Source organism: Pogoniulus pusillus, chromosome 14 (assembly GCF_015220805.1).
Source record: "Pogoniulus pusillus isolate bPogPus1 chromosome 14, bPogPus1.pri, whole genome shotgun sequence".
Lineage (NCBI taxonomy): Eukaryota > Metazoa > Chordata > Aves > Piciformes > Lybiidae > Pogoniulus > Pogoniulus pusillus.
In genome coordinates, this window is record NC_087277.1 from 21,176,075 (window position 1) to 21,200,417 (window position 24,343).

At 42.7% G+C, this 24,343-nt stretch overlaps 1 protein-coding gene across 2 annotated transcripts; it reads left to right on the forward strand.

The window, feature by feature from the left end:
* Positions 1 to 535: 535 nt before the first annotated feature.
* Positions 536 to 24,230, forward strand: NBN (nibrin). Of its 2 annotated transcripts, XM_064154532.1 has the most exons (16): positions 536 to 638; positions 2,347 to 2,480; positions 3,661 to 3,806; positions 5,119 to 5,278; positions 6,674 to 6,777; positions 10,645 to 10,762; positions 11,576 to 11,766; positions 12,249 to 12,349; positions 13,756 to 13,894; positions 14,929 to 15,192; positions 15,476 to 15,950; positions 16,582 to 16,653; positions 17,360 to 17,515; positions 18,481 to 18,594; positions 20,326 to 20,375; positions 24,008 to 24,230. In XM_064154532.1, the coding sequence occupies exons 1-16, from the start codon at positions 608 to 610 to the stop codon at positions 24,036 to 24,038; spliced, it is 2,286 nt and encodes a 761-aa protein (XP_064010602.1). In that variant the 5' UTR covers positions 536 to 607; the 3' UTR covers positions 24,039 to 24,230. The 2 variants fall into 2 exon arrangements, with proteins under 2 accessions (XP_064010602.1, XP_064010603.1); XM_064154533.1 differs by lacking the exon at positions 536 to 638 and having other exon boundaries at positions 2,391 to 2,480; positions 5,124 to 5,278.
* Positions 24,231 to 24,343: the final 113 nt, after the last annotated feature.

A 24,343-nucleotide genomic window follows, 5' to 3' on the forward strand; every position in this document is an offset into this window, starting at 1 on the left:
CCTGACGTTTTCAATTTTACTTGTTTTATCTTTTTTCCAAAAGTTGTTTTAAGTAGAAATCTCTGTAACAGTTCCTGTTCCACGCCGAATGCACTGTTGATATTAGCGCACTAAGAGGGTGCACTGTCAGTGGGGGGTCTCCTCAAGCCTTTCCGGCCCTGCCCAGCCTCAACTGGGATCGCACTTGTACCCTGCCCCCTGAGCCCCGTCTCAGTTCAGCCTGGGCCTGTCAGTCTCGGCGAGAGCTGTCATAGGCAGACGATACCGACAGGTCCCGGGGGTTGAAACGACACCTTGGGCCGTGCACAGACTCCGCAGCAGTCGCCAGCTACAGCTAGGGAGCCGTCCCCACGGCTGGGCGGCGCGCAGCTCCCCGCCGCACATGTGTACAGACGCCGGCGGCGCTGGCCGCCCGGCCCCGGTACCAGGCGCCCTGCGGCTTGGTTTCGTTTTCCGTCTCCTCTCGCGTGAAAGCGGCGGTTTCCGAAGAGCAGCGGGGAGCGAAGGGCATTATCTTCCTGTTCCGCCCTCGTTCCGGGTCGCCGAGGGGGTGGGTGCTGGACGCAGCCGCTTCCGCTCTGTGTCCGGCTCCTCGCCGCCTTCCGGGATGTGGAAGTTGGTGCCCGCCGCCGGAGTAGGTGAGGGAGCGCCAGACTCCTGGGCCGCTCGGGCAGCTTGAGCCCGGGTACCGCGGGCTGACGGCGCTTGCTCACCCCGATCTCCATCTGTGCTGATCCCCGAGCGGGGGCCGGTGCCTGTCCCCAGGCTCGCTTCCCTCTCATGCGGTTAGTGCGGCCGGAGCTTGCCGGTCAGGCCGTACCTTGGGATGCCGAGGTGTACCGGCCCCAGGAGCTGGCCCTCCGGCTTCCATCGGCATCTCCGGGCGGCCTTGTCTCTGCTCCCGGGCAAAGCTGCATTGGTCCAGTGGAGAACAGTCGCTCCGGGCGATCTTGTACAGCTAAGCTTCCGATCGTTCCTTGAGCCCTGCAGGACACACTCGTGGGGTATCCTCAGGCGCTGCTGCAGAAAGTCGAGCAGGTCACAGAGAGCTGCTCCGAGGCAGAAGTCAACCTCAGGAGTCTCTCCTTGCAGAAAAGATGTCTCAATATTATATTGATGTTTCAAGGGCGAGGTGTTGAACTGAAGACATCATATTGTTTCTTGAATTCAGGGTGTCGAACCTGAATTGCTGCGGTACCTTTTCATCATCAGCTTGGTAATAGATGTCATATAATAGACAAATTCCTTCATGACTTAGATGTTTTCTGTGCAATGAACAGTTGTAGCACAGTTGTAGTTATTGCTGCTCATTGTTGTCTTATTCCTTGAGAGTGCATTTTGGATGTTTACTTAATCTAGTGGCAACAGAACTTAATCCCTTTTGAAATGGACAAAGTTATCTCCTAAGTTCTTTACCATGAGGGCAGTGGAACACTGGAACAGACTGCCCAGTGAGGTAGTTGAGGCCCCATCCCTGGAGATATTCAAAGTGAATTCAACAAGGCTCTGGGCAGCCTGATCTAGTTGAGGATGCCCCTGCTTACTGCAAAAGGGTTTGGACTAGATGACCTTTGGAGGTCCCTTCCAACCCAGACCATTCTGTGATTTTGTGATTACTGCCTGCAAAACTCTTGAGCAGGAGCCAAAGCACTGATATTGTAGTTGTATTCAGGTTGATCTGCACAGTCCATATTTGGGAGTTTCCTTTGCTCAGCAGTGGTTTAATTTGTAATCATTCATGTCATCGGAAAGATTCCTGATTCTGTTGACCCATAAGTATCATACACCTTTTGGATGTAGTCAGGCCGTTTACTGAAAAGCCATTGTGATCCAGATGACACATGTCAAGAAGGAGCTAAAGCATAGGTTAGATACTGCAAAGTGTCAGTTTCATTTGTGTTACAGATCTCTTTACATTCTTTATGAGGACCTCTTGCTCCTAACCTTTTATTAGGTTGTGTAGATAAATTATGCACCCTCAAAATAGCTGTCCTACACACTACTTGAGGTTTTCTTTTCCTTGATGAGGATTAAGTGTTACCCATAGAAGGAATACCAGACAAAAGTTAAGCAGCAAAGTATTAGTAAAAAATACTTGGAAAAAAAGGTGTGCTCCCACTTCTGCAACTGCTTTGTTTATCATAAAATGTGTCATTTTGTAATGGACAAAGCAAGGGAGAAGGGAACAGAGAGATTTTGTCTGTACACTAAGTGCATAATTCTAGTGATATGATGCATTGCAAAATGGAGTTTCAGATGTATTATGAAGTGAGTGTTTCCTAAGTTCTTTGGGTGCTCTGGAGTTGTTTGTAAACCGATACCTTTCTGTCCCTTGTTTCTTTTCAGGAGAGCCTTATCGGCTTTTGAGTGGCACAGAATATGTCGTTGGACGCAAGAACTGCAACATTTTGATTCAGGATGATCAGTCCATCAGCCGAAGTCATGCAGTTCTGACAGTAAGTCAGCCTGAAACAACGCCTGTAAGTAGTCAGCATTTTTAGGTGTTATCAATCAGCTGTGTGGATATTTCAGTCTGACATGATCATATATGCTCTCACTGGTGTTTGATGCTTGGAGTAGAACCACCTGTCTTGTTTTAATCTTGGCTTGCCATATTTTTTTCTTTCTTAGGGTGATTTGCCTCTCTTGAAAAAATCAGTGGCATAATTCTGCTGGTCCAAGTCCCCTTTTATCCCAGAGTGAAGATTCACTAGGAATCTGTATTGAATTCATCATAGCAGGGAATTAATGTGATTAAATCTCATTACATAAACGAGTTTTAGGTCTTGGCTCTGGAAGGTGCTTCAGCTGCCTTAGTGCAGGCTTAGTTTGTGTTTCATTCCATGTCTTTGTTTCTGTATTTGTTTAGGGGACTGAAAAGAAAAATGTCCCAAGAAGAATTAGCAGCAGTACAGTACCACATATGGCCATGGTGGTATTATCGCTTGTGGCCATGGTGGTGTTAGGTCGATGGTTGGGCTTTGATGACCTTTGAGGTCTTTTCTAACCAAAACAATTCTATAAGTCTGTGCTGAAGCCAGTCAGCAGGAATTTCATTTATGTAGCTATACAGGATTTGGAATTAAATACGTAAAATTTACTTGTTCCTTTAGTACTTCAAATTGTGTATAACTGTGCAGAATGTTTCATAAAAAGAGGCCCACAGGGTTCTCCTTGGCTTGTGGACTGTTTGGTAAACAGGCCAGTGTCTAATCTCTTATCAAGACATGCTGGTGTCCCCATGCCCTGCAGCTTGTGGAAGTCCAACAGTGCTTGCTTGCAGAAGTGAAGGAATATGACCTGTGTACCTGTGCTAGGCAAATGTTAGTTAAAAGCACCAATGATAAGTCTCAGAGCCTTACTGAATTGCATTACCAGAGGCTTTGGGCCAGTCAAGGATTGGCTCTCATAGTTCCAGAAAGACTGCGTGTAAGAAACACAAAAGTTCTGTAGCTAAAAATCTGTATGTTTTCTCTGTATCTTCTGGTTTTCACTGTCAAGGAATAACAATTACACACAGCCAGCCTCTTTGTCCAAAGTCTTTATTTACAGTGGTGTTTTGGGGGCTTTTACTTATGGATCAGAGCAAGAGATAAATAATGGAAGTAACCTGTTTCTGATAAAACTTACTCTGAGAAGCCTACATTTGTTTGTTTTCAGAGCCAGTCTCTCTCAATCCCTGTGTTAACAGTAAAGGATACATCTAAGTACGGTACCTTTGTTAATGGATCAAAACTCAATGGGGCTTCAGTGTCTTTGCAGTCTGGCGACAGAATCAACTTTGGAGTCTTTGAGAGCAAGTTTAGGTAAGTGCTTTGATTCTAAAATACCGAGTAGAAGATAGCAGGTTTTGAAAGGAGTGTTTCTACAAATCATACACCTTGGCAAGCAATACAGCAGTGATGAAATTTTTGGAAAGCAGAGATGTTTTGCCTGTGTTCCATGCCTGCTTCTGTGATAGCACATATTTTTATAATATAATTCATTTTGACACCAAGAGATTAACATTGTTCATAGCAAGGCAGTGGCATTTTAGAAGTTGTGTCATGTACAGTGGCTTTCTTTGGCAAAGAACACAGTCCTGAACCATAAATGGCTCTAAAAAAGGGTGGAAAGTTTAGAGTAGGGAAAGAGCTTATCTGAGCCCTTGTTGGGTATTGGTAATGTAGCAGGAAGAGAGCTGAGACAACTGGAGTTTGCCTTGTGCAGCATTAGCCAACGAATGCTTGTTGCTGTGGCGTGTGGCTGTGTTCTCTTCAGTGAACCCAAACTGCTAATGCTTCACATTTAAGCAGTTCAAGGCAAGGTTGGATGTGGCACTTGGTGCCATGGTCTAGCCTTGGGCACTGTGGTAAAGGGTTGGACTTGATGATCTGTGAGGTCTCTTCCAACCTTGGTGATACTGTGATACTGTGATACTGTGACTGTTGTACCAGAAAGATTATTTCAATTTCTTTCTGCTTTGTAGACTGAAGCAAATCAAATCATGGAATTTGTAGTTCCCTGTTGTAGATCTACAAATATAAATAGGCTTTTGTCAAGGGTAATGGCAGTGTTAGGAAAAAGATCCTACTTGAAGTTGCATTCTGCAGTGTTGTTTTTAAATGCTAATCTGTTCATGTGCCTTTTTACTGAGCATGCTTTTGCCCCTGGCAGCACATGCTCAGTTTCTTCTGATATTCCCTGACCTCACACTATGCATAGATTAATGGAATGTTTTGGGTTGGAAGGGACCTTAAAGATCATCTAGTTCCAACCTACCTGCCATGTCAGGGACACCTTCCAACCTGGCCTTAACCAGGTTGTGAACACCTTCAGGGTTCTCCATTCTTGAAGCAGTAAATTCTATGTGATGTTTGTGAAAGACCCAAAAGTCCTCCAGAATTATTTTCAGACATCTGAACAAAAATCAGTGTTTATTTGGGAAATTTTAGAGCACAGTCTTTGATCTGGGTAACAGTTATGGAAGGGAGAGCTGGAGTAGTTTGTTGTTTCATTTCCTTCTCCCTGCCCAAGATTTCCCTGAGACACAAACGTGATGTTGTCCAGGTTAACTCTGTTCATCATAATGTTTGGCTGGAATAACTAAAACAGTTCTGTTTTGCTTGTTCTTTTCAGAGTAGAATATGAGCCTTTGATTGTCTGCTCCTCGTGTTTAGATGTCGCTCAGAAAACTGCTTTAAATGAATCCATCCAGCAGCTTGGAGGTCATGTAGTGAATGAATGGACAAAAAAGTGTACTCATCTTGCAATGGTGTCAGTAAAAGTTACTGTTAAGGTATGCAGAGCTTTTGCATATTGATGATGCTGCTCTACAGTTTTCTTATAAGTGTGAATTGAGCTCTAGATCTGCTCCAGATTTTCCTCTATTATGAAGCCAGCTCATCCTTTTCCAGATTTAGGAAGAGGCATGTGGAAAGGGTAGTGCTCAATAGCTTGATGTCCAGGTAGATGAGTGACAAGTGGTGTTCCTCAGGGGTCTGTACTGGGACTACTGCTGTTCAGTATCTTCATTGACAATATCAACAGCACCCTCAGCAAGTTTACAGATGGCACCAAGCTGAGTGATGTGGTTGCTAAGACTGAAGGACACTATGAGTGCCGTCCAGAGGGACCTAGACAGACTGGAGAGATGGGCTGAGGAGAATCTTTTGAGGGTCAGTAATGCAAAGTGCAAGGTCCTGCACTTAGGTGCAGGATATCAGTACAGGCTAGGAGACAAACTGAGAGCAGCTCTGCAGAAAAGGACTTGGAGGTGCTGGTGGATGAGAAGCTGAACATGAGCCAACTATGTGCACTGACAGTCCAGAAGGCAAATCACATCCTGGGCTGCATCAAAAGAAACATGGCCAGCAGGTTGAGAGAGGTGATGCTGCCACTTTGCTCTGGTGAGACCTCACCTGGATTACTGTGTACAGCTCTGGAATCTCCAATACAAAAGAGACATGGACCTGATGCAGTGGGTCCAAAGGAGGGCCACCAAGATGACTATAGGGCTGGAATGCCTCTTCTGTGAAGACAGGCTGAAAGAATTGAGCTCTTCAGCTTGGAGGAGACTTTGGAGAGATCATGTAGCTACATTTCACTACCTGAAGGGGACCTACAGGAATGCTGGGCAAGGAATGTTTAGAAGGGCTTGTAGTGAATAGAATGAGGGGCAGTGTTTTGAAACTGCAGAAGGATAGATTTAGGTCGGACATAAGGAAGCTCTTTACAGTGAGAGTGGTGAAACACTGGAACAATCTGCCCAAGGGTGTGGTTGAGGTCATGTCCCTGAACACATTCAAGATCAGATTCAGTGTGGCCCTGGGCATCCTGATGTAGTTGGAGGTGTCCCTGCTGATTGCAGGGGAGCTGGACAAGGTTCCCTGTGAGGGTCCCTTCCAACCCAGTGCAACCTGAATCTGTCAAAGCAATTAAAAACTGCCAGTTTCGAAGCCTCCTAAGATTTTCATCAGTTGCTTTGGCCATCTTCCTAACTTTGGTCCAGACAGCAATTAAAAGCCAGGCTGTTGGAAGCAAAGCTATCCTGGTTTTCAGTAGCAAAATCCTGTATCATTCTATTTGTTTCTGTGATGTTTTTCACATCTAAGGGCTTGAAAAACTAATGTCAGTTGAATCATACTCTACCTGAACTTTTTCCATACAGTTAACATATTTTCTGTCCCTGCAGACTATATGTGCTTTGATTTGTGGCCGGCCAATTATAAAACCAGAGTTTTTTGTTGAAGTAATCAAGGCTATTCAGTCCAGGCAGCAGCTGCCAAATCATGAAAGGTAAGTATCATATTGTCAGTGGCACAAAATTATATTTCTGGGATTTAGATTAGCAAATAACTACACATTTATCTGACCGTGTGTGCCAGAACATGGGATTTACAGTAACTTTACTAGTGGAAGAATGCTCACTGTAACACACAATGTAAGATTCAGGCAGTTTCCTTGCTCTCATCCCTAGAGTTATGAAATGAGCTCTTGGAATTGGTTATATTGTTAGAGATTTTAGTAGGTCTAAACAGGAGCTCGTTATGTTGATGCATTTGAAGCAACATTTAAGCTCCTTTGGGAGCTAATGCATTAAAATAAATTACCTTTTTATAGAAGAAATTATATCAAGGTTATTTCATTCTGCAGACATGTTTTCCCAGTACACAGTTAGTTACTGAGCTTACAGTAAACTTTGGTTAAAACCAGCTTTGTCTGACTACTGAATTCTCTGAAATAGAGATTTTTATTTGTTAAGAGATGAACTGAGGCTGATGTGCATTGGGAAATAAGCTGTGAAGAAGAATAGAAGTCACTGCTGGTTTTAGATATTTATGGGCACACATATGTACATGTTAAGATGTAGAGAAGGACCTTGGAGTCCTGACTGATAATCAATCATCCATGGGACAGCAATGTGCCCTGGTAGCCAATGAGGCCACTAGTATAAACGGGTGTATTAAGAATAGTGTGTCCAGCAGGTCGAGGGAGGTTCTCCTCCCCCTCTACTCAGCCCTACTTAGGCCATATCTGTATATGGTTCTGGGCTGCCCAGTTCAAGGTGAACAGGGGGAGAATCCAACAGATTCAAGGATGCTTAAGAGACAAGAGCATCTCGTCGTATGAAGAAAGACTAAGAGACCTAGAGCTGCTTATTCTGGACAAGAGAAGGCTGGGAGAGCATCTTATTAAAGTCTACAAATATCTGAAGGATGGCTGTCAGGCAGATGCATGTTGATAAATATGTGAAGGGTGAGTGTTGTGAGAATGGAGCCAGGCTCTTGTCATTGAAATCTGATGACAGGACAGGGAGCAGTGAGTGCAAGCTGAAGCATAGGAGGTTCCACATGAATATGAGGGAAAACTTTTACACAGGCTGCCCAGAGGGGTTCTAGAGTCCTGAATGTGTTCCTGTGTGACTGACTCCAGATGATCCTGCTCTGGCATCAAATATCTCTGGAGATGCCTTCCAACCCCTAACATTCTATGATTCTACATTGTTTTATAAGGACTTGAGAAAACTAAGCAAACTATTTAGATTCCTCTCTGAATTATGAGATATGAGGTTTTTCTGGCAGTTTGGGAATTTTTAAATACAGGTAGTAGAAGCCAGTGTAACTAACTTCTAATAGAAGTGCCAGTGTAACTGAGCTGCAGAGTGCTCCCTGATAGAGAACCAGAGAGATAAGTTTCCCTTTTACATACTTTTGCTACCTATTTAATGCCCTCCAAGGAATTGAGCTGACTAAATGTTAGTGACACTGACAGTGTATCCATGATGTAGCTTTCACAGATAGAGTTCTACATCAAGCTAAATGAGACAGCTGGTGCAATATGCACATCTATATTTAAAATGATAGAGGATTTTAGGTAGGTGATATTTTTAAGATGTGTCTCGTGGGAAGAGATTGAAAATTTACTTAGCAACCATTTGCATTCAGTTTCCAAAGGTGCTTTTAAGTTTCACAGGGAATCTCTGCATTGTTCATGGTAGCTAGAGCTGGTACATGCACAAGAGACAAACCACCATGGGGCAATAGGAGTTTGGATATGAAGTAAGAAAAGTGTAATGATGTGGTAATACAGGGTGACACTCTTAATTAAATCTTGATCACTACTGTAGATCTGATCCCCAAAATATGGATATGTAATCTAAAAAAAAGCCCCTTTTTGTTTAAGACTTCACAGAACTAAAAACCTTCAGTTTGCATATAAAACTGAAAGTGGTGCTTCTTACTTGAGGCTTTTTTTTGAAGTGTATTTTCCCAGGCCTCTGGTGCTCTCTGATAACATGGAATCATAGAATCAGTTAGGGTTGGAAAGGACCACAAGGATCATCTCGTTCCAGCCCCCCTGCTGTGGGCAGGGACACCTTACCCTAGATCAGGCTGGCCAGAGCCTCAACCAGCCTGGTCTTAAACACCTGCAGGGGTGGGGGCCTCAACCACATCCCTGGGCAACCCATTCCAGGGTCTCACCACTCTCGTGTTTTATTACAGCTTTGAGAAAGCAAGAAAGTGACAGAGTCTTTAGCATAAACTCATCAAGAATCAAAATCTGTTTGTTGAGTGGTTCAAGACTGTAGAGGGTCTTTCCTAGATGATGGTGTTGCTGTTCAGAGCTTATGGAGTGAGAGGAGTACAAGGAGCACTTCAGAATTCTAAGATGGAAAAAGACTGTGTTACCTTCTGAGCTTAGATCAGCATTAGACAAGAGTTTCAAAGGAAAATCAAAGGTTTCTTTGAAGGAGGAGATTATCAAGTGAAGTTTCCTGCTGAAATTAAAAACCCAGGGGATTGAAATGTATTTCTAGAGAAACTGTAGTACAGGTTCAAAGTAATGCAGACTGCTGTTTCTTCCTCTTTGCTCATCCTTTGGTTATTAAAGATTACTTCATCACTTGTATTTAACTTAGGTTAATAACTGTCTGTACAGACCTCACTAGCAGAAGTGTTCTTGCCTGATAAGTACAATTTGATTTGTCTTATTTCTTAAAATGAGTAAACTTTATCAGTAATTTTGTAAACAGATTTGAACAGGCAGTGACAAAAATGAGAGCTACAGGGATTTTCTCTGTCTCCAAGGTGAACTCCTTTGCTTGTATTGGGCAAAACAACTGAGAATCTGCAGGGTGAATCAGTTCCATTCTCTTTTCCACTGCAAGAGAAGTGTGCCTTAGTTTCTGTCACATCTGTAGGTTGCTGCCTACTGTGGTGGTGCACAATTTCTTGGTCCAATAGAAGAGAAGGAGAGCTGCCTGTCCCCATCTGTGATGGTTTGGGTGTTACCCGCCCCCCCCCTTCCCCTTAAGAAAATCACCCTGACTAGACTCAGCCACGCTGGAAATTAGAGTGAAGCTTTATATTTACAGCTTAGCACAATATACAAACAAATATTTACAATCTATACAGCTGTATACAGAAATATACAAGTTAAAGGTGATACAGAAACAAAACAGCCCTCCCAGAAACCTGAGTCCCCAGGAGGGACTCCAACCACACTTCCACCTCCTTTCTACCCCTCTACCTTATCCCAGACTTTGCCTTACATTCAAGGTGAGTTTGGAGAATCGGCCAGGGGTACTAGGAAGCAGATGGATTAGTTAGCAGGTTAGGGAGAGAAGTACATGCTGCCAGAGCCAGAGAGCAACTGTGTTACCTATGTTTATGTTCTCGTTTTTATACATCTCAGCAAGCCTCAGAGTGAAGTAGAGTTCACCATTGTTTCCGTTTCACAGCCTATAATCTAATTCTTCTCACCAAAATATTCCAGCTAGCTTCAAACTAGCACACCATCTGAAAGGTGGAGGAAGCAAGGTGATTACTTTTGCGTGGAGTTACCACTGTTAGCTAGAGGAAGTGCAGAATGCGATTGCAGTCTGAATTGTCAGTGCTGTTAGTGGAGAATGTTTGGTCTGTGTGAATGGGTTGAATGCATTTTTAAGAGTGCTGCCCTCTTGGTTACTGAAGTAGAAAGTCTCAGAGAAATTGGAGGCTCCGTTTCTTCTCAACAGCCCATTGAAAAAGTACTGATGTAAACAGTTTTAACAGCCATGCAGCCTTTTTTGACTTCACAGCTTTACTTGAAACCAGAAAGGACTATGAGGCAGTATTGACAGGTAAGTATGAGTTTTGTAACTTTCACTTTCTGTGCTTGCAGCTTTTATCCTCCAGTCGATGAGCCCTCCATTGGCAGTGACAAACTGGATTTGTCTGAGCGGCATGAAAGAAGAAAAATATTCAGTGGGAAAACCTTTGTGTTTCTAACTGCCAAGCAGGTAATCAGGCTTTAGATTGCAAAAACGGTGCAGGGGTAGCTAAGCACAGGTTCTCTTCTCTTCTCTCTCAATTCACTTCACACCCATTCGGAAGTCTGCGGGAGAGGAGGATTTCTGTGTGATCTCTCTACAATACGATGGCCTAATGTGATGGTTTGGGTGTGTCCCCCCCCCCGCCCTCCTTTGGAAATCACCCAGACTAGACTCAGCCTGCTCTGGAAATTTGAATGAAGCTTATTATTTACAGCTTAACACAATATACAAGCAGATATTTACAGTATATACAGTTATATACAGAAATATACAAGTAAAAGATAATACAGAAACACAACAGCCCTCACAGAAACCTGTGTCCCCAGAGGGGCTCCAAACTGCCCTTGCATCTTCTCCCACTCCTCTCAACCTTACCCCAGTCCCAAGGAAGAATAGAGGTTTGGCTAGGGGGTTAGGAAACAAAGTGGATTAATCAGAGAAATGGCAGAGAGGCTAGAGAGAGATGCAGCTCAGCCAGTTCCCCCAGAAGAAGAATGACTCCCTTATCTATGTTTGGATTCTTGTTCTTGTACCTCTCAGCAAGCCTATGAGTGAAGTAGACATCACCCTTGTTTCACAGCCTGTAATCTAATTCTTCTCACCAAAACATTCTAGCTAGCTTCAAACTAGCACAGCTAAGTAAGGTGAAACACAGGAGGAGAAACAGGCCACCCTACACCTGCAGCAGCATGATGCTTATCACTGGTAGCTCATTATGTCAATACTGCTGGACTCACTGTAATCTGATTTTTTATTTTTCTTATTTACATCTCTTTTTAGTACAAGAAACTGGGACCAGCAGTTGTTCTTGGAGGAGGGGAAGCGAAGTTGATGACGGAAGGAGGAAAAGAAATGTCTTTACTGGTTTCTCCTGAAGTTTGTGTCGTAGATGTGGGAATGACAAACTCTCAGATGCCAGTATCTGACTCCATGAGAAATTGGACTGATTCTGTTCTGACTGTCTTGCAAAGGTGCAGCTTTGTTCTCTTTTACAGCAGTAGAGTTGCTTGTAAAGAGGGCATTTTTTTCATTCCTTTAATTATTTAACATAGTAACTAAAATTTGAATCAGGAAAGAGAGCACTTGGCAGTTCTGTTAGAATCTAATGGGGCTTTTGTTTGATTCTGTGGAGCGTTTTTGAGGATCCAATTCTACAGTGATTGTGGTGAAGCTGCTTTGGAATTACAGGCAGAAAGTGTGGGGTTTTTTTTCCCTGTTATTTAAAAGAAAAAAGTATAATATAGTCTAAGAATGGAAAATAGATCACCTTAGATTTTTCAACAAATACCCTTATTTCATGGAAAGATGAGATGACACCTTAAGGTCATGTGGCTCATTGCTGTCTAAGTCTGTATGTACAGTGGTTCTGAAGAGCAATTTCTAGTTAATGAAAACAAAATTTTGTTCTGGTGGTGCATTTTTTGATTGTCATTATTTATTTGTATGTTAACAGCAAGGATCTCAGGCCTATTCCTGAGGCAGAAATTGGACTGGCAGTTATCTTCATGTCTACAGAAAAATACTGCAACCCTGAGAAGCAGCCTGGTAGCAGAGGTAATTGGAAGAAAGGGAGTCATAAGTTAACAGCATTAAAGACGCGGTATTTCTTTTTCAACAGGGACAACAAATGCATCTTATTTACAGTCTGTTGGATAAAAATTGCCTGGATTATATAAATGGGCTATATATCAGGCTTTTAAAGGTAGTTATGCTTACAGTTTGTTTGCTGTGGAGGAACAAATGCCATTGTCTGGGAGTTATTAAAAACTTCCATGTATGTTCTGCAAACCAGAGGGATTGTAAACAAGACTTCTTCCTCTGAGCTTGTCTCAGAACAAATAGCAACATATATGAGCTGTAATTGCCCAAAGATGAGGTGTAGGTGTGTCTGTGGGTTGTTCCTCTCTGAGATTATAGTGGTAGGAAAAAATAATGAATGCATAAAGAATGAGTTGCCTGAAAGGATGATACTGTCATCATAGTCTCAATCAGGAGATACAGGAAGAATGTAAAGGGCTGAGGGATGACTTGTTATTAAAAGCAAATATATCTGGAAGCACAATGAGGGTAAAAATAGTAAATGTCAGTATCCTTTGACTTGGGAAAGACTTAAGTATATGAAGACAAAGACAAGTAAAGTAGCAGTTAGTGTAAAAGATGTATATGCTCTTCTCTTTCAGAGAGAAATGATGTGAGTAGCTAAAGAGAGAGTAGCAAATGACATTTTAAGACAACCCCTTGACTGTGGGGTTTATGAGAAACTGGCTGTAGAAGATTCACAGATTGCAATGGGTTGGAAGGGACCCTCAAAGGGCATCTCATCCAATCCTCCTGTAGTCAGCGGGGACACCTCCAACTACATCAGCCTGCCCAGGGCCACACTGAGCATGGTTTTGAATGTCTCCAGAACAAGGCCTCAATCACATCCCTGGGCAGCCTGTTTCAGTATTGAACCACTCTCATTATAAATAACTTCTTCCTTATGTCCAACCTAAATCTACCCTGCTGCAGTTTCAAACCACTGCCCCTCATCCTGTCAATACAAGCCCTTCTAAAAAATCTTTCCCCAGCCTTACTGTAGGGTCTCCTTCCAGTTTGTTTATAGCAAATAAAGGTCCTGTATTAATAGAAATAATGCCAAATAGAATAATCACAGTACAGACCATAAAGTAGTAAATGCAAGGTCTGGCATTTTGCATAAAATATATATTGCATGATCTATTAGTTGCATTATGTCCATTTAAATGTATGATTTCCCATCCTTTTCAGTTAAGCAAAATTCCATGACTTAGTGCAGTGGAATATTTAACTAAAATTGAATCCCAGAATACAGTCCTTTTAGAGCTTCTTTTTTTTAAATTAATAAAACTGCTCAACCTTTTGATTAAAATTGCCTTAAGACTATTTTACAGAACAGATTTGGTTAACCTTTGAGTTCTTTTCTTGTGTTGATGTTGCAGCTGTAACTAAAAGTGCTCCCATTCCTGCTGCTGTAGAGAGAGCCATTTCTCAGAGTTTAGCTGTGGATGAAACCATAATTCCAACTGCTGCAGATGACAGCACACTTTACATACCTGATACAGAGATGGAAGAGACATGGTAAAGTATCCATTGAAATCGTTTCCAAGCTACTGCTTGCAAATAAAGCAGTATTCTGTGGCAGAGGAACTGTGTCATTGGCATGGACAAAGATGTACAGAGTTATAAACTGCACTTGGTACCTTGCTGTCACTTGACTACAGTGAGAGAATATTTGCTTTCAAGTTGTAGATTACTAACCAGCCTATGGTGCTAACCATATCCTAGGCTGCATCAAAAGCAGTGTGACCAGCGGGATGAGGGGGTTGATTTCCCCGCTCTATTCTGCTCTCATGAGACCACACCTGCAGTACTGCATCCAGTTCTGGTGCCCCTTGCATAAGAAGGACATGGAGCTGATGGTGTAGGTCCAGAGGAGCTCTATGAAGATGATCAGAGGGCTGGAGAACCTCCCTATTGGGGACAGGCTGAGAAGAATTGGGGCTGTTCAGCCTGGAGAAAAGAAGGCTCTGGCGAGACCTTAGAGTGGCCTGCCAGTACCTGAAAGGGGCTACAAGAAAGCCAGGGAGGGACGTTTTACAGAGGCTTGTAGTAGTAGGATGAGAGGGAATGGATTGAGGGGGCAGGTTTAGCTGGAGATTAGAAAGAAATTCTTTCACTGAGGGTGGTGAGATGCTGGAACAGGTTGCACAGAAAGGTCATTGAAGCCCCCTCCTTGGAGTTGTCCAAGGCCAGGTTGGATGAGGCCTTGAGCACCCTGGTCTAGTGGAAGGTGTCCCTGTCCATGGCAGCAGGAATGGAACTGGATGATCTTTAAGGTCTCTTCCAACCCAAACCATTCCATGAATCTACGAGTGACTTAGATAACTCAGATACAAATATAGATACTGCACATCTGATTTGCCTGTCTTACCTACTACAAAATTTCAAGCCATTTCACCATGATAAAAATGTATTTGTCATAGCAGATTGTACAATTTGGCTTTAGCACACCATATGTTGTTTATAAGTATGCTCAAAGTGTAATTCTGCAGTGTATCTCTGTAGTAACTTCTTGTGTGTCCACTTCATGTTATCTTTTCCCTCTAATGCAGTATGGAGACAGAAAATACTCCCCGCATGGACAGAAGAGGCAAAATGGCTCTACAGAGTATGACTGCTGTAAAGGAAAACCCTAGCACAAGTGGCAGTGTAAATGCAGGAAAATCGATATCTGGAGTGAACAGAGCACCTGGATTTAGCCAAAAAAGCCGTCCTGTCTCACCATCTAAAACTTCAGAAGCTGCTAAACCCAGTGGGTGTGCCTCACGTCACCAGTCCAACTCCATTACAAACTACTTCCAGGTAGCTAGAAAAAGGTATGTTGAAGTGTTCTTCACATAACTTTCCTTGCTGTTGTCTTGATGCTGTTTCTGTAGAACCATTTTAACTCAAGGGATATGCATTTAGTTTTAAAACATACTTTCAAAGGGAATTTTTAGCTCAGCTTCCTAGACTGGCAAGCTTCAAGGGTACTTAATGTTCAAATTTCACAATGCGGTCGCTAAACCCACAGGAAGCTGCGAGGTTGTGGATGCAACTGGTCGTGTTCTAAAATGCTTTTGTAATTTTTCTTTCTTTTTTAATTCCTTTCTTGCTAAGGGAAAGAGCTGAAGAAGGAGAAGAAACGTCCACAGCCAAACTAGCAAAACTGGAGGGAAGGTCCTCCCCTGTTCCCAAGGGTGCTGAAGCCACAGCTTCATCAGTGTGCAACAGCGAAGCAGAACAGCATCAACAGGAAGATAACATCCTGGACTCAAATCCAAATTTTGCATTAGAAGACAGAAGTATCAAGCTCACGAGGGAAAGTGGCAAGCTTGCAAGGGACAAAACAGACACCAAAACTGCTTCCAGTGAAAAGCATGCACCAAGGAAGAGAAAGGAATTAGATGATATAGCTGAAGATAAGGAGACACTAGAGATTGTCTTTGGAAGTGCAGAACTAGATTGGGATGATCAAACGACAGGTCATGAGCAGGAATCTCAAGGAAATGCACACAAAAAAAGATGTTTGGAAGCCAAAGGAAGCAAGATTCAGAAAGTAAATATTAAACAGAGAGAGAAGGATAAAATATTGGTAAGTTATATTCTTCTCACATGCCTAATCTTGAAATTTATGGTCGTGTCAGGAGGATGTGGATAGGTCCTGTGTGAGTGAGGCTGCCTGCTTACAGAAGGTGGTTTTGAAAGCTTATTTGCTTAAACCTCTCAAATCACTCTGAACTAAAAATTTAGCGGATTCACAGATTGCATTGAATTGGAAGGGACCCTCAAATGTCATCAAACATCCCTGCAATGAGCAGGGACACCTCCAACTAGATCAGGATGCCCTGGGCCACATTGAATCTGATCTTGAATGTCTCCAACCACAGTCCCTGTGCAGCCTGTTTCTGTATTTCACCACTCTTGTTGTGAAGAACTTCCTCCTCGTATCCAACCTACAGTATTTTCCAGAACATGTCAGCAGTTAAGATTGAACCCATGGACAAAACTTGCTACTGATAAAAGAACTTAACAAAAAAAAGAAACCCAAACCAACCAAACAAAAAACCCTAACCAAACAACAACCACCACAAGAAAGAACTGAGAATGTAATAGTGGTTGGTTTGTTTGTTTGTTTTTACTAGAAAAGAAAAGCAACAATTTTAGGTAAAAAAAATTGAATTTTAATTTCAGTGATACATTTGAAATAACTTTTAATCAAACAGAAAGAAGAGGACCTTGAAACAGTTCTAGTTTCAGAAACGAAAAGGGAAGTCAAGGAGGAGTCACCAGTCTTGGTAAGAAATCAGTCAATTGTAAGTTCCAGCTGCTACCTTTGAGGAGCGTTAAGAAAGTGTATAAAGTTTAGCTTTAAGGAACATATTATCTGTGGATTCTCTTTCAGAATAGATGAGGTTCTGAAGGCTGCACTCAAAACCATCACATGTGACTTTGAGTAGTAGAGGCCAGCTTGAAAAGACAAAGCAAGCTGTAGTTCATCTGTATGCTTTTGTAGTGGTATTTGGGTGGACTCCTAAGATGACTGAAAGGACAGAACCATAATGTAGTTGTGTTAACTCTTCGGTGCACTTAATGCTTGTACTGATGTTTCTGTTAGGTCACTGCTTAAAGACTAAACAAGGACTCTTGTCCTTGTATTCTCTAAGGAGCTTGCAACTAGAATGGAAGAGATGGACCAGAAAAAGAGATGTAACATACAGTGATTACCAGTAAATAGTGTGTGCTAAGTGTGTTATAGGTGTGATGAATAAAGGCAGGAGGGGAGGATTGCTGGGAATGGTAGGGAGGCACAGAATGAGAACAGGATAAATAAAACGAAATGGAAAGATTCTGGAAAGATAAAGTACAGTGTAGTCCATCAAAAAGGGGCAGGGGCCTCAGCTGTGCTCAAGCTAATTTCTTTCTTTCAAGTTCATACTGTTGGAGGTGCTGTATGTCTGGTTACACATCTGAAGTGCTCCTTTCTGTTTCTTCCCACATAAGAACAACAGTGAACTACAAGATGATTCCAAGAATCTTCCTAGCAGACTTCTGTTGACAGAGTTCAGGTCATTGGTTGTCAGCCATCCAAGTCAGGACAGTCAACTTGCAGGAGACACCAGCTATGAAGGGAAGAAAAACTTCAAGAAGTTCAAGAAGGTTAGTGTGGATGTCACATGGTCACGAGGTGGCACTATTTCAAAATACTAAGAAGCAGTCCCCTAAGGCTGTAGAAATTATAGGCTGCCAGAGTTGGGCCTGTTCATCTTGGAGAAAACAGTGCGCTGGGGAGACCTTATAGCAGCCTTCTGGTACCTGAAGGGGGTCTGCAAGAAAGCTGGGAAGCGACTTTTTACAAGGACTTTGTGGGGGAATAGTTTGAAGCTTGATTGGATATTAGAAAGAAATTCCTCATGATGAGGTTGGTGAGACACTGAAATAGGTTGATGTGGCCGTTGGAGCTAGATTTCTAGCTCAGACATAAAAATATTTGGAACAGAGAAGCTTAGAAGTAGAAGCTCTGTGTGGAGAGGTGAACATTCTAGGGATAGGCCATATAATGGCTGCAATGGATAAGTTAAGGTAATTTCATTGGAGCATCAAGAGCTTTATGTCTGGAAGCACAGCTTGTACCTTCCCCTTACTGCTTCTGTTGCACCTGCTGCTATCTTCCTCTGACACTGTTTTGGCTGCTGCTGCTTTTGCTGCTTTGCCACCACCGGACTCCTTCCCCACCTTTGTTAAGGGTCTTAGATTTCTGTAGTAGTTTATTCTCCTTATACATTTAAACTATAAGAAATACAATTTCATTCTTCCCTGACTTAACAAAAATCTGTGTTGTAGTGAGTTTATTCTACCGGGGGAGGGATCCACTCTAACCCGGGACAGTTGCCCAGGTAGATCATTGAAGCCCCCTCCCAGGAGGGATTTCTTTTGATTCTTTCTGTAAATACTATTTTTTCCCTTCCATTTCTTTTAAATGTGATGTCTGATAAATATTATTCCAAGGAGAACTGACCTCCTTATATGATATCTGAAGAGACTTGCTGAATTTACTAAAACAAACCTTTCTTTTGCAGTGTGCTTGCCTTCTATTGTAAATGTAACAATTTCTTGCCTCACAGGTATCTTATCCAGGGGCAGGACAACTTCCATACATTATTGGAGGGTCAGATTTGATTGCTCACCATGCTAAAAAGAATTCAGAGCTAGAAGAGTGGTTAAAGCAAGAAATGGAGGTAAGGAATTACATCTTAAAGGTGATCAAATGAATGCTTCATGTAGTAAGACATAACCAACTCGTGACCATTGGTGAAATACTTCAGAATTTGATTTATGAAATTAAGAAGTTGGCCACTTATGCTCACAGAAACACATACATTAGAAAAATGCATGAAAGGTAGAGGTTAGTGGTAAGGTTCATCTGTTTTTCTGAATATTTGAGTTAATTTTCATGCAACATTCAGTCAGAAATACTGATTTAAATCAAAAGCAATAACCTAAAGAGCATATTTTTCCTTTTTCTTTGTTTTTTTTTTGGTGTGTGTTTGTTTTTTTCTTTTTTCTAATAAGCAAAATAAATATTATGGAAACTTTCAATTTCCAAAAATCTGAGAGGGAGCTAGGAAGAACTATGTTCAAATTGTTGCACAGTACAGTTGGTATTTAACTTATTTTAGGAGATACTTCTTCACTGAAAGGGTTTATCAGACATTGGAATGGTCTGCTCAGGGCAGTGGTAGAGTCACTGTCCCTGGAGGCTTTTAAGCAGCATGTGGACGTAGTGCTTAAGGACGTAGTTTAGTCTTGCCCTTTCAGTGCTGGGTTGGACTGCATTATCTCTCTGTGATTCTCTGTAACTCTTAAACAGAACAGAAAATGCCTGAGTAAAGTTCTGTTGGAGTATGCTGAAGAAATGTAGTAAAAATAAATGCAAGATTGTTTTGGTTTTGTTATTAAAAAGCTTTACCTTTTTATATGTATTCTGAAAAATACTGTGTTTTATCATAGCAGTTCTCTGGCACTTTCAGTTTCCTTTCAGTTTCCTCTAGTATCTAGTTTCTAGATACTCACTGATCAGATGTTCAGTTTCCACAGCTCACTTGAGATACTTTTACATCAGCACTATTTTTATTACTTTTTTTTTCCCTATCCTTGGGTGTGGATAGTGCACCAATGCACCATTGTGCACCAATAATTGGATACAGATTCCCCTGTTTCTGTAATGGTGCTTAAGAACCCCCAAAATAAGTTTTTCTGACTAAAAGTAATGTCTTAAACAAATCCATCCCATTAGTTGGTTGCAGTAGCCAAAGTTGTGTAGTGAAATATTATCTACTGTGACTGTGGACTGGAGCACTTAATCAGAGTATTCCAGTTTAAGAAGGACAGAACTGCTTGAGTGGATAAAGCAAAGGGCTACAAAGATAATTAGGGGACTAGAGCATCTTGCTTATGAAGAAAGGCTGAGGGACTTGGAGCTTTTCAGCCTAGAGAGGTGAGGACTGAGGGACGATGTTCTCAATGCTTACAAATACTTAAAGGGAGGGTATAAGGAGGATGGGGCCAGTCTTTTTTCAGTGGTACCCAATGACAGGATAAAAGGTAACAGGCACCATTTTGAATGTGAGATACTCCATCTAAACCTGAAGATGAGCTTTATGCTGAGAGTAATGGAGCCCTGGAACAGGCTGCCCAGAGAGGTGATGAGGTCTCTATCTCTGCAGTCATTCTATCTCTGCAGTCATTCCAAACCTGGCTGGATGCTGTCCTTGTATCCTGCTCTAAGTGAACCTACTCTGGCAGGGAGGTTGGACTAGGTGATCCCAGAGGTCCCTTCCAACCCCTTTAACTCTGTGCAAACTTATTTCTTCAGGATAAACTGTGTTAGTGCAGGAATATCTTGTCCTTTTCTGTTGTTCCTTAGCTTCACCCTCAACATCTAATATTGAATGAACTTTCTTCCTCAGGAACAGAACCGACATGCGAGAGAAGAATCGCTTGCTGATGATCTCTTTAGGTAAGAGTTCTATGCTTGTACTTAGAAAATGGCTTTGTTTGTTTGCATCACATCTTCTTTGGGGCAAATTCCAATTATATAAAAGACTGCTTTGACTATTGTGCTCAAAATTCCATGGATTCCCAGAATGACCTAAAAACTTATTATGCTCTAAACTTTGAATTTCATTCCGAGTTGCTACAGTTTTTCAGTAAGACCATTCTTGAACCAAAATGTGGCTGTTTCCTGGCACAAGCTTGATTGTTCACAAAGTTGGAGTTGATTCTGGGGTCAAGCTTGCCACCATCAGTGTTTGCTGGAGCCTAATGAAGTGTTCTGGTCTTACAGTTAAGTCAGTCATCTGATCTGTGAAAAGAAGGGATAAGGTCTGACGCATTTTTATTCACTTGTCTTGCCTGTGCTGAGTCACTTGAGGGAGCTAAAGCAGCAGAGTAGTGGTTCTGTGAGAAAGTGGCAGGAATGCTTTCCTTTTCTTAAGTTTTATTTTTGAGGTAGTGATTTTCAGAATTTAAAACTAATTAAAAAAAAAACCAACCCCCCTAATTAATTCCTTCAGTATCACTCCTCTGTCCCTTATCATTGAGACCTTAGCATTGCTTTTAAACCCATTTACAAGTCAAGAACTTCTACTTCTTTTTAGTTTTAATTTCTTTAGAAACTCTCTCAAATCCCATATTTCCAGTTTTCAGACTGAGGAGAGAGGAGGCATTTTTACATTTGTCATTCTATGCACTCAACAGTTCGGTAGAGTTGTTATTTCTGCCCTGATCTGTTTGTACCACAGGAGATTGAAAGATTTCTTTGGTAGGTTCAGGTTCCCTTTGGCTCTTCGCCATTGCTTTTTTGCCTTCACTCATTATGTTTGCCTCTTAAACACAGTCTGGTACAGCAGTTTTGTTTCAGTGTCCTTCACTGCAGTTGTCTGGTGCTTTCCCTGATCTCTTCTGATTAAGTTCCTTTCCTGTCTTGTTACTTTCACCTGTAATCCTGATTTGATGATTCATAACTACTTTCTAATTAGCAACAGTTCAAGCCTGAACAGTTCTGTTACCTGAAGGGAGCCTACAAGAAGGCTGCAGAGGGACTGTTCACAAAGGCCTGTATTAGAAGGGCTGCGGTTAGTAGGTCGAGAGAGGTTCTTCTCCCCCTCTACCCTGGCCTAGTGAGGCCACATCTGGGATATTGTGTCCAGTTCTGGGCCCCTCAGTTCAAGAAGGACCTCAGGGAACTGCTTCTAAGAGTTCAGTGCAGAACCACAAAGATGCTGAAGGGAGTGGAACATCTCCCTGCTGAGGAAGGGCTGAGGGAGCTGGGGCTCTTGAGCTTGGAGAAGAGGAGACTGAAAGGTGACCTCATTCATGTTGATAAAGATGTGAAGGGCAGTGTCAGGAGGATGGAGCCAGGCTCTGCTCAGTGGCATCCAGTGATATGACAAGAGGCAGTGGTTGCAAGCTGGAGCATAGGAGGTTCAACATGAATACAAGGGAAAACCATTTCGCTGTGAGGATGACAGAGCACTGGAACAGGCTGCCCAGAGAGGTTGCAGAGTCTCCTCTGCAGACATTCAAGACCTGCCTGTCTGCGTTCCTGTGTGACCTGCTCTGGCAGGGGTGTTGGACTCAATGATTCCTCGAGGTCCCTTCCAGCCCCTGCATTCTGTGAGTTTCTTCAGAGGATGCAAATGTAAATTTTTGCCAGAACCTGAGTTGTACAGCAAGAGCAATGACTTCTAATACCTTCCCAGTTATGTGGTGATGTAATTTGGCTTGCAAGTTGTGACATTTTTTCCTGTCTAAGCAAAAAAAGGTCTTGATGAATGCAAGCAGAATTAGTGGAAGTAAAACTGGCTGATCAGTCAGCTGTGTCTGTGAGTCATTCATGCATGAACACAAAACACATTAGAATGGCAAAGAAGTGACACAGATGAAGCACAGATGGGGAGAAGCCAAGGGATAGCAGTGTCAAGCAGAGCCTATCTAAGCCTAGTGCAGTAAATTGGGTAACTATTTAGTACGTCCAGAGAGTAGATGTAAATTACTGAAACTCAGTCAGAAGCTGTGTAAGGGGGGAGGCAGGGTAAGGAACTGCTTTATGGGGGAGTAGGAAGCTTCTGGCTGAGTGACTTGCGGCCAAGTGTACATGGCTGTGGAGGTGCAGTGCCCCTTTCCCCTCCCACTCCTTTTGTTTTTGTTTTTTGATGGGTTTTCGTGGTAAGAGACTTCACGTTGGGGTGGTAAAGGCTTGGAGGAACTTTTGAGTAGTTAGGAAATCAGGGAAAATTTTACTCAAGGTTATCTCTAGTCCATGCACCACAGGTTCTAGCTTCTGCATCTTTCAGTCACTTTGTAGCTACTGCAGGTAATGTCAGAAGTGCAGCCTGGGAAAAGGCCTGAACACTGATCAGTCCCTTCTTGTGGAGATATAGTCACAGGATGTTAGGGGTTGGAAGGGACCTCTAGAAGTCACTGAGTCCAACCCCCTCTGCCAGAGCAGGACCATAATCTAGTGCAGGTTGCACAGGACCACATCCTGACAGGTCTTGAAAGTTTCTAGAGAAGGAAACTTCCCAACTTTCCAGGGGAGCCTGTTCTAGTGCTCTGTAACTCTGACAGTAAGGTTCTTCCTTATGTTAAGGTGGAACTTCCTGTGCTGTAGTTTACATCCCCTTGTCCTGTGACAGGGCACAGGTGAGCAGAGGCTGTTCCTTCCTTCTTGACACCCAGGCCTCATATATTTATATACAGCCTTCTCCTTTCCAGACTGTACAGCCCCAAGTCCCTCAGTCTTTCCTCATAAGTCCCTTAATCATCCTTGTTGCCATCCCTTGGACTCTGGAGTAGTTCTCTGTCGCTCTTGAACTGGGGAGCACAGAACTGAATGCAATATTCCAGATGAGGCCTCACTAGAGAAGAACAGAGCAGAGGGGGAGGAGAACCTCCTTCAATCTGCTGGATAATCACAGAAGGCTAGAGGTTGGAAGGGACCTCCAGAGATCCAACATGACCATCTAAGGCAAGTCACCCAGGAACGTCTGCAGGAGGGTTTTGAAGATCTCTAGAGGAGACTCCACAAGCTGTCTGGGCAGCCTGTGCCAGGGCTCTGTCACTGTCAACAGTAATCAATTTTTCCCTCACGTTGAAGTGGAATTTCTTGTGATTGAGTTAATGACCATTGCCCCTTGTCCTGTCACTGAGTATCACTGAAAAGAAACTGGCTTCACCCACCTGACAGCCATCCTTCAGACTTACTAATGTAAGGTCCCCTCTGAGCCTTCTCCAGACTAAGCAGCTCCAGGTCTCTCAGTTTTTCCTCATAAGAGAGATGTTCCAGCCCCTTAACCATCCTTGTAGCTCTCTGTTGGATGCTGATGGGCAGTAGTTCCCTGTCCATCTTGAACTGGGGAACCCAGAACTGGACACAGTGTTACTGATGGTCTTACTAGGGCTGAGTAGAGGGAGAGAACCTCCCTCGACATGCTGGCCACACTCTTCTTAATGCACCCAAGTATACTATTGGCCTTCCTGGCCACCAGGGCACACTGCTGTCCCATGGGCAATAATTTACTTACATCACATTGTTAACTTTGAATATCTCTTAAGTTTTACTTGTGACTATTTCTTTTTCTGTTGCAGATACGATCCTAATGTGAAAAGGAGAAGATAAATTGTGAGCTGCATTTGCAGTAGGTTCCCTAGAAAAATCTAGCAAAAGCTTTCTGTTCCTTAGGTTTGCTGGTTAGAGTGTGCAGTGTATACCTGGCTGTGACTGTTTGAGTTACCTATTCCTGCAAGACTTGTTTTTAAGTCTTGCTTTTATTAAAGAAAAGGTTTCTTTCGCTGCTTGGTGCTTACAGAATGTGTGTTTTCGTGTTATTTGCTTCAGAATAGTGCTCAGTAAAATACCACAGATATTTGGGATTTCTCTTTAGGCTGTTTATTTCTCACATTTGCTTAGCAGAACTCAGCAGC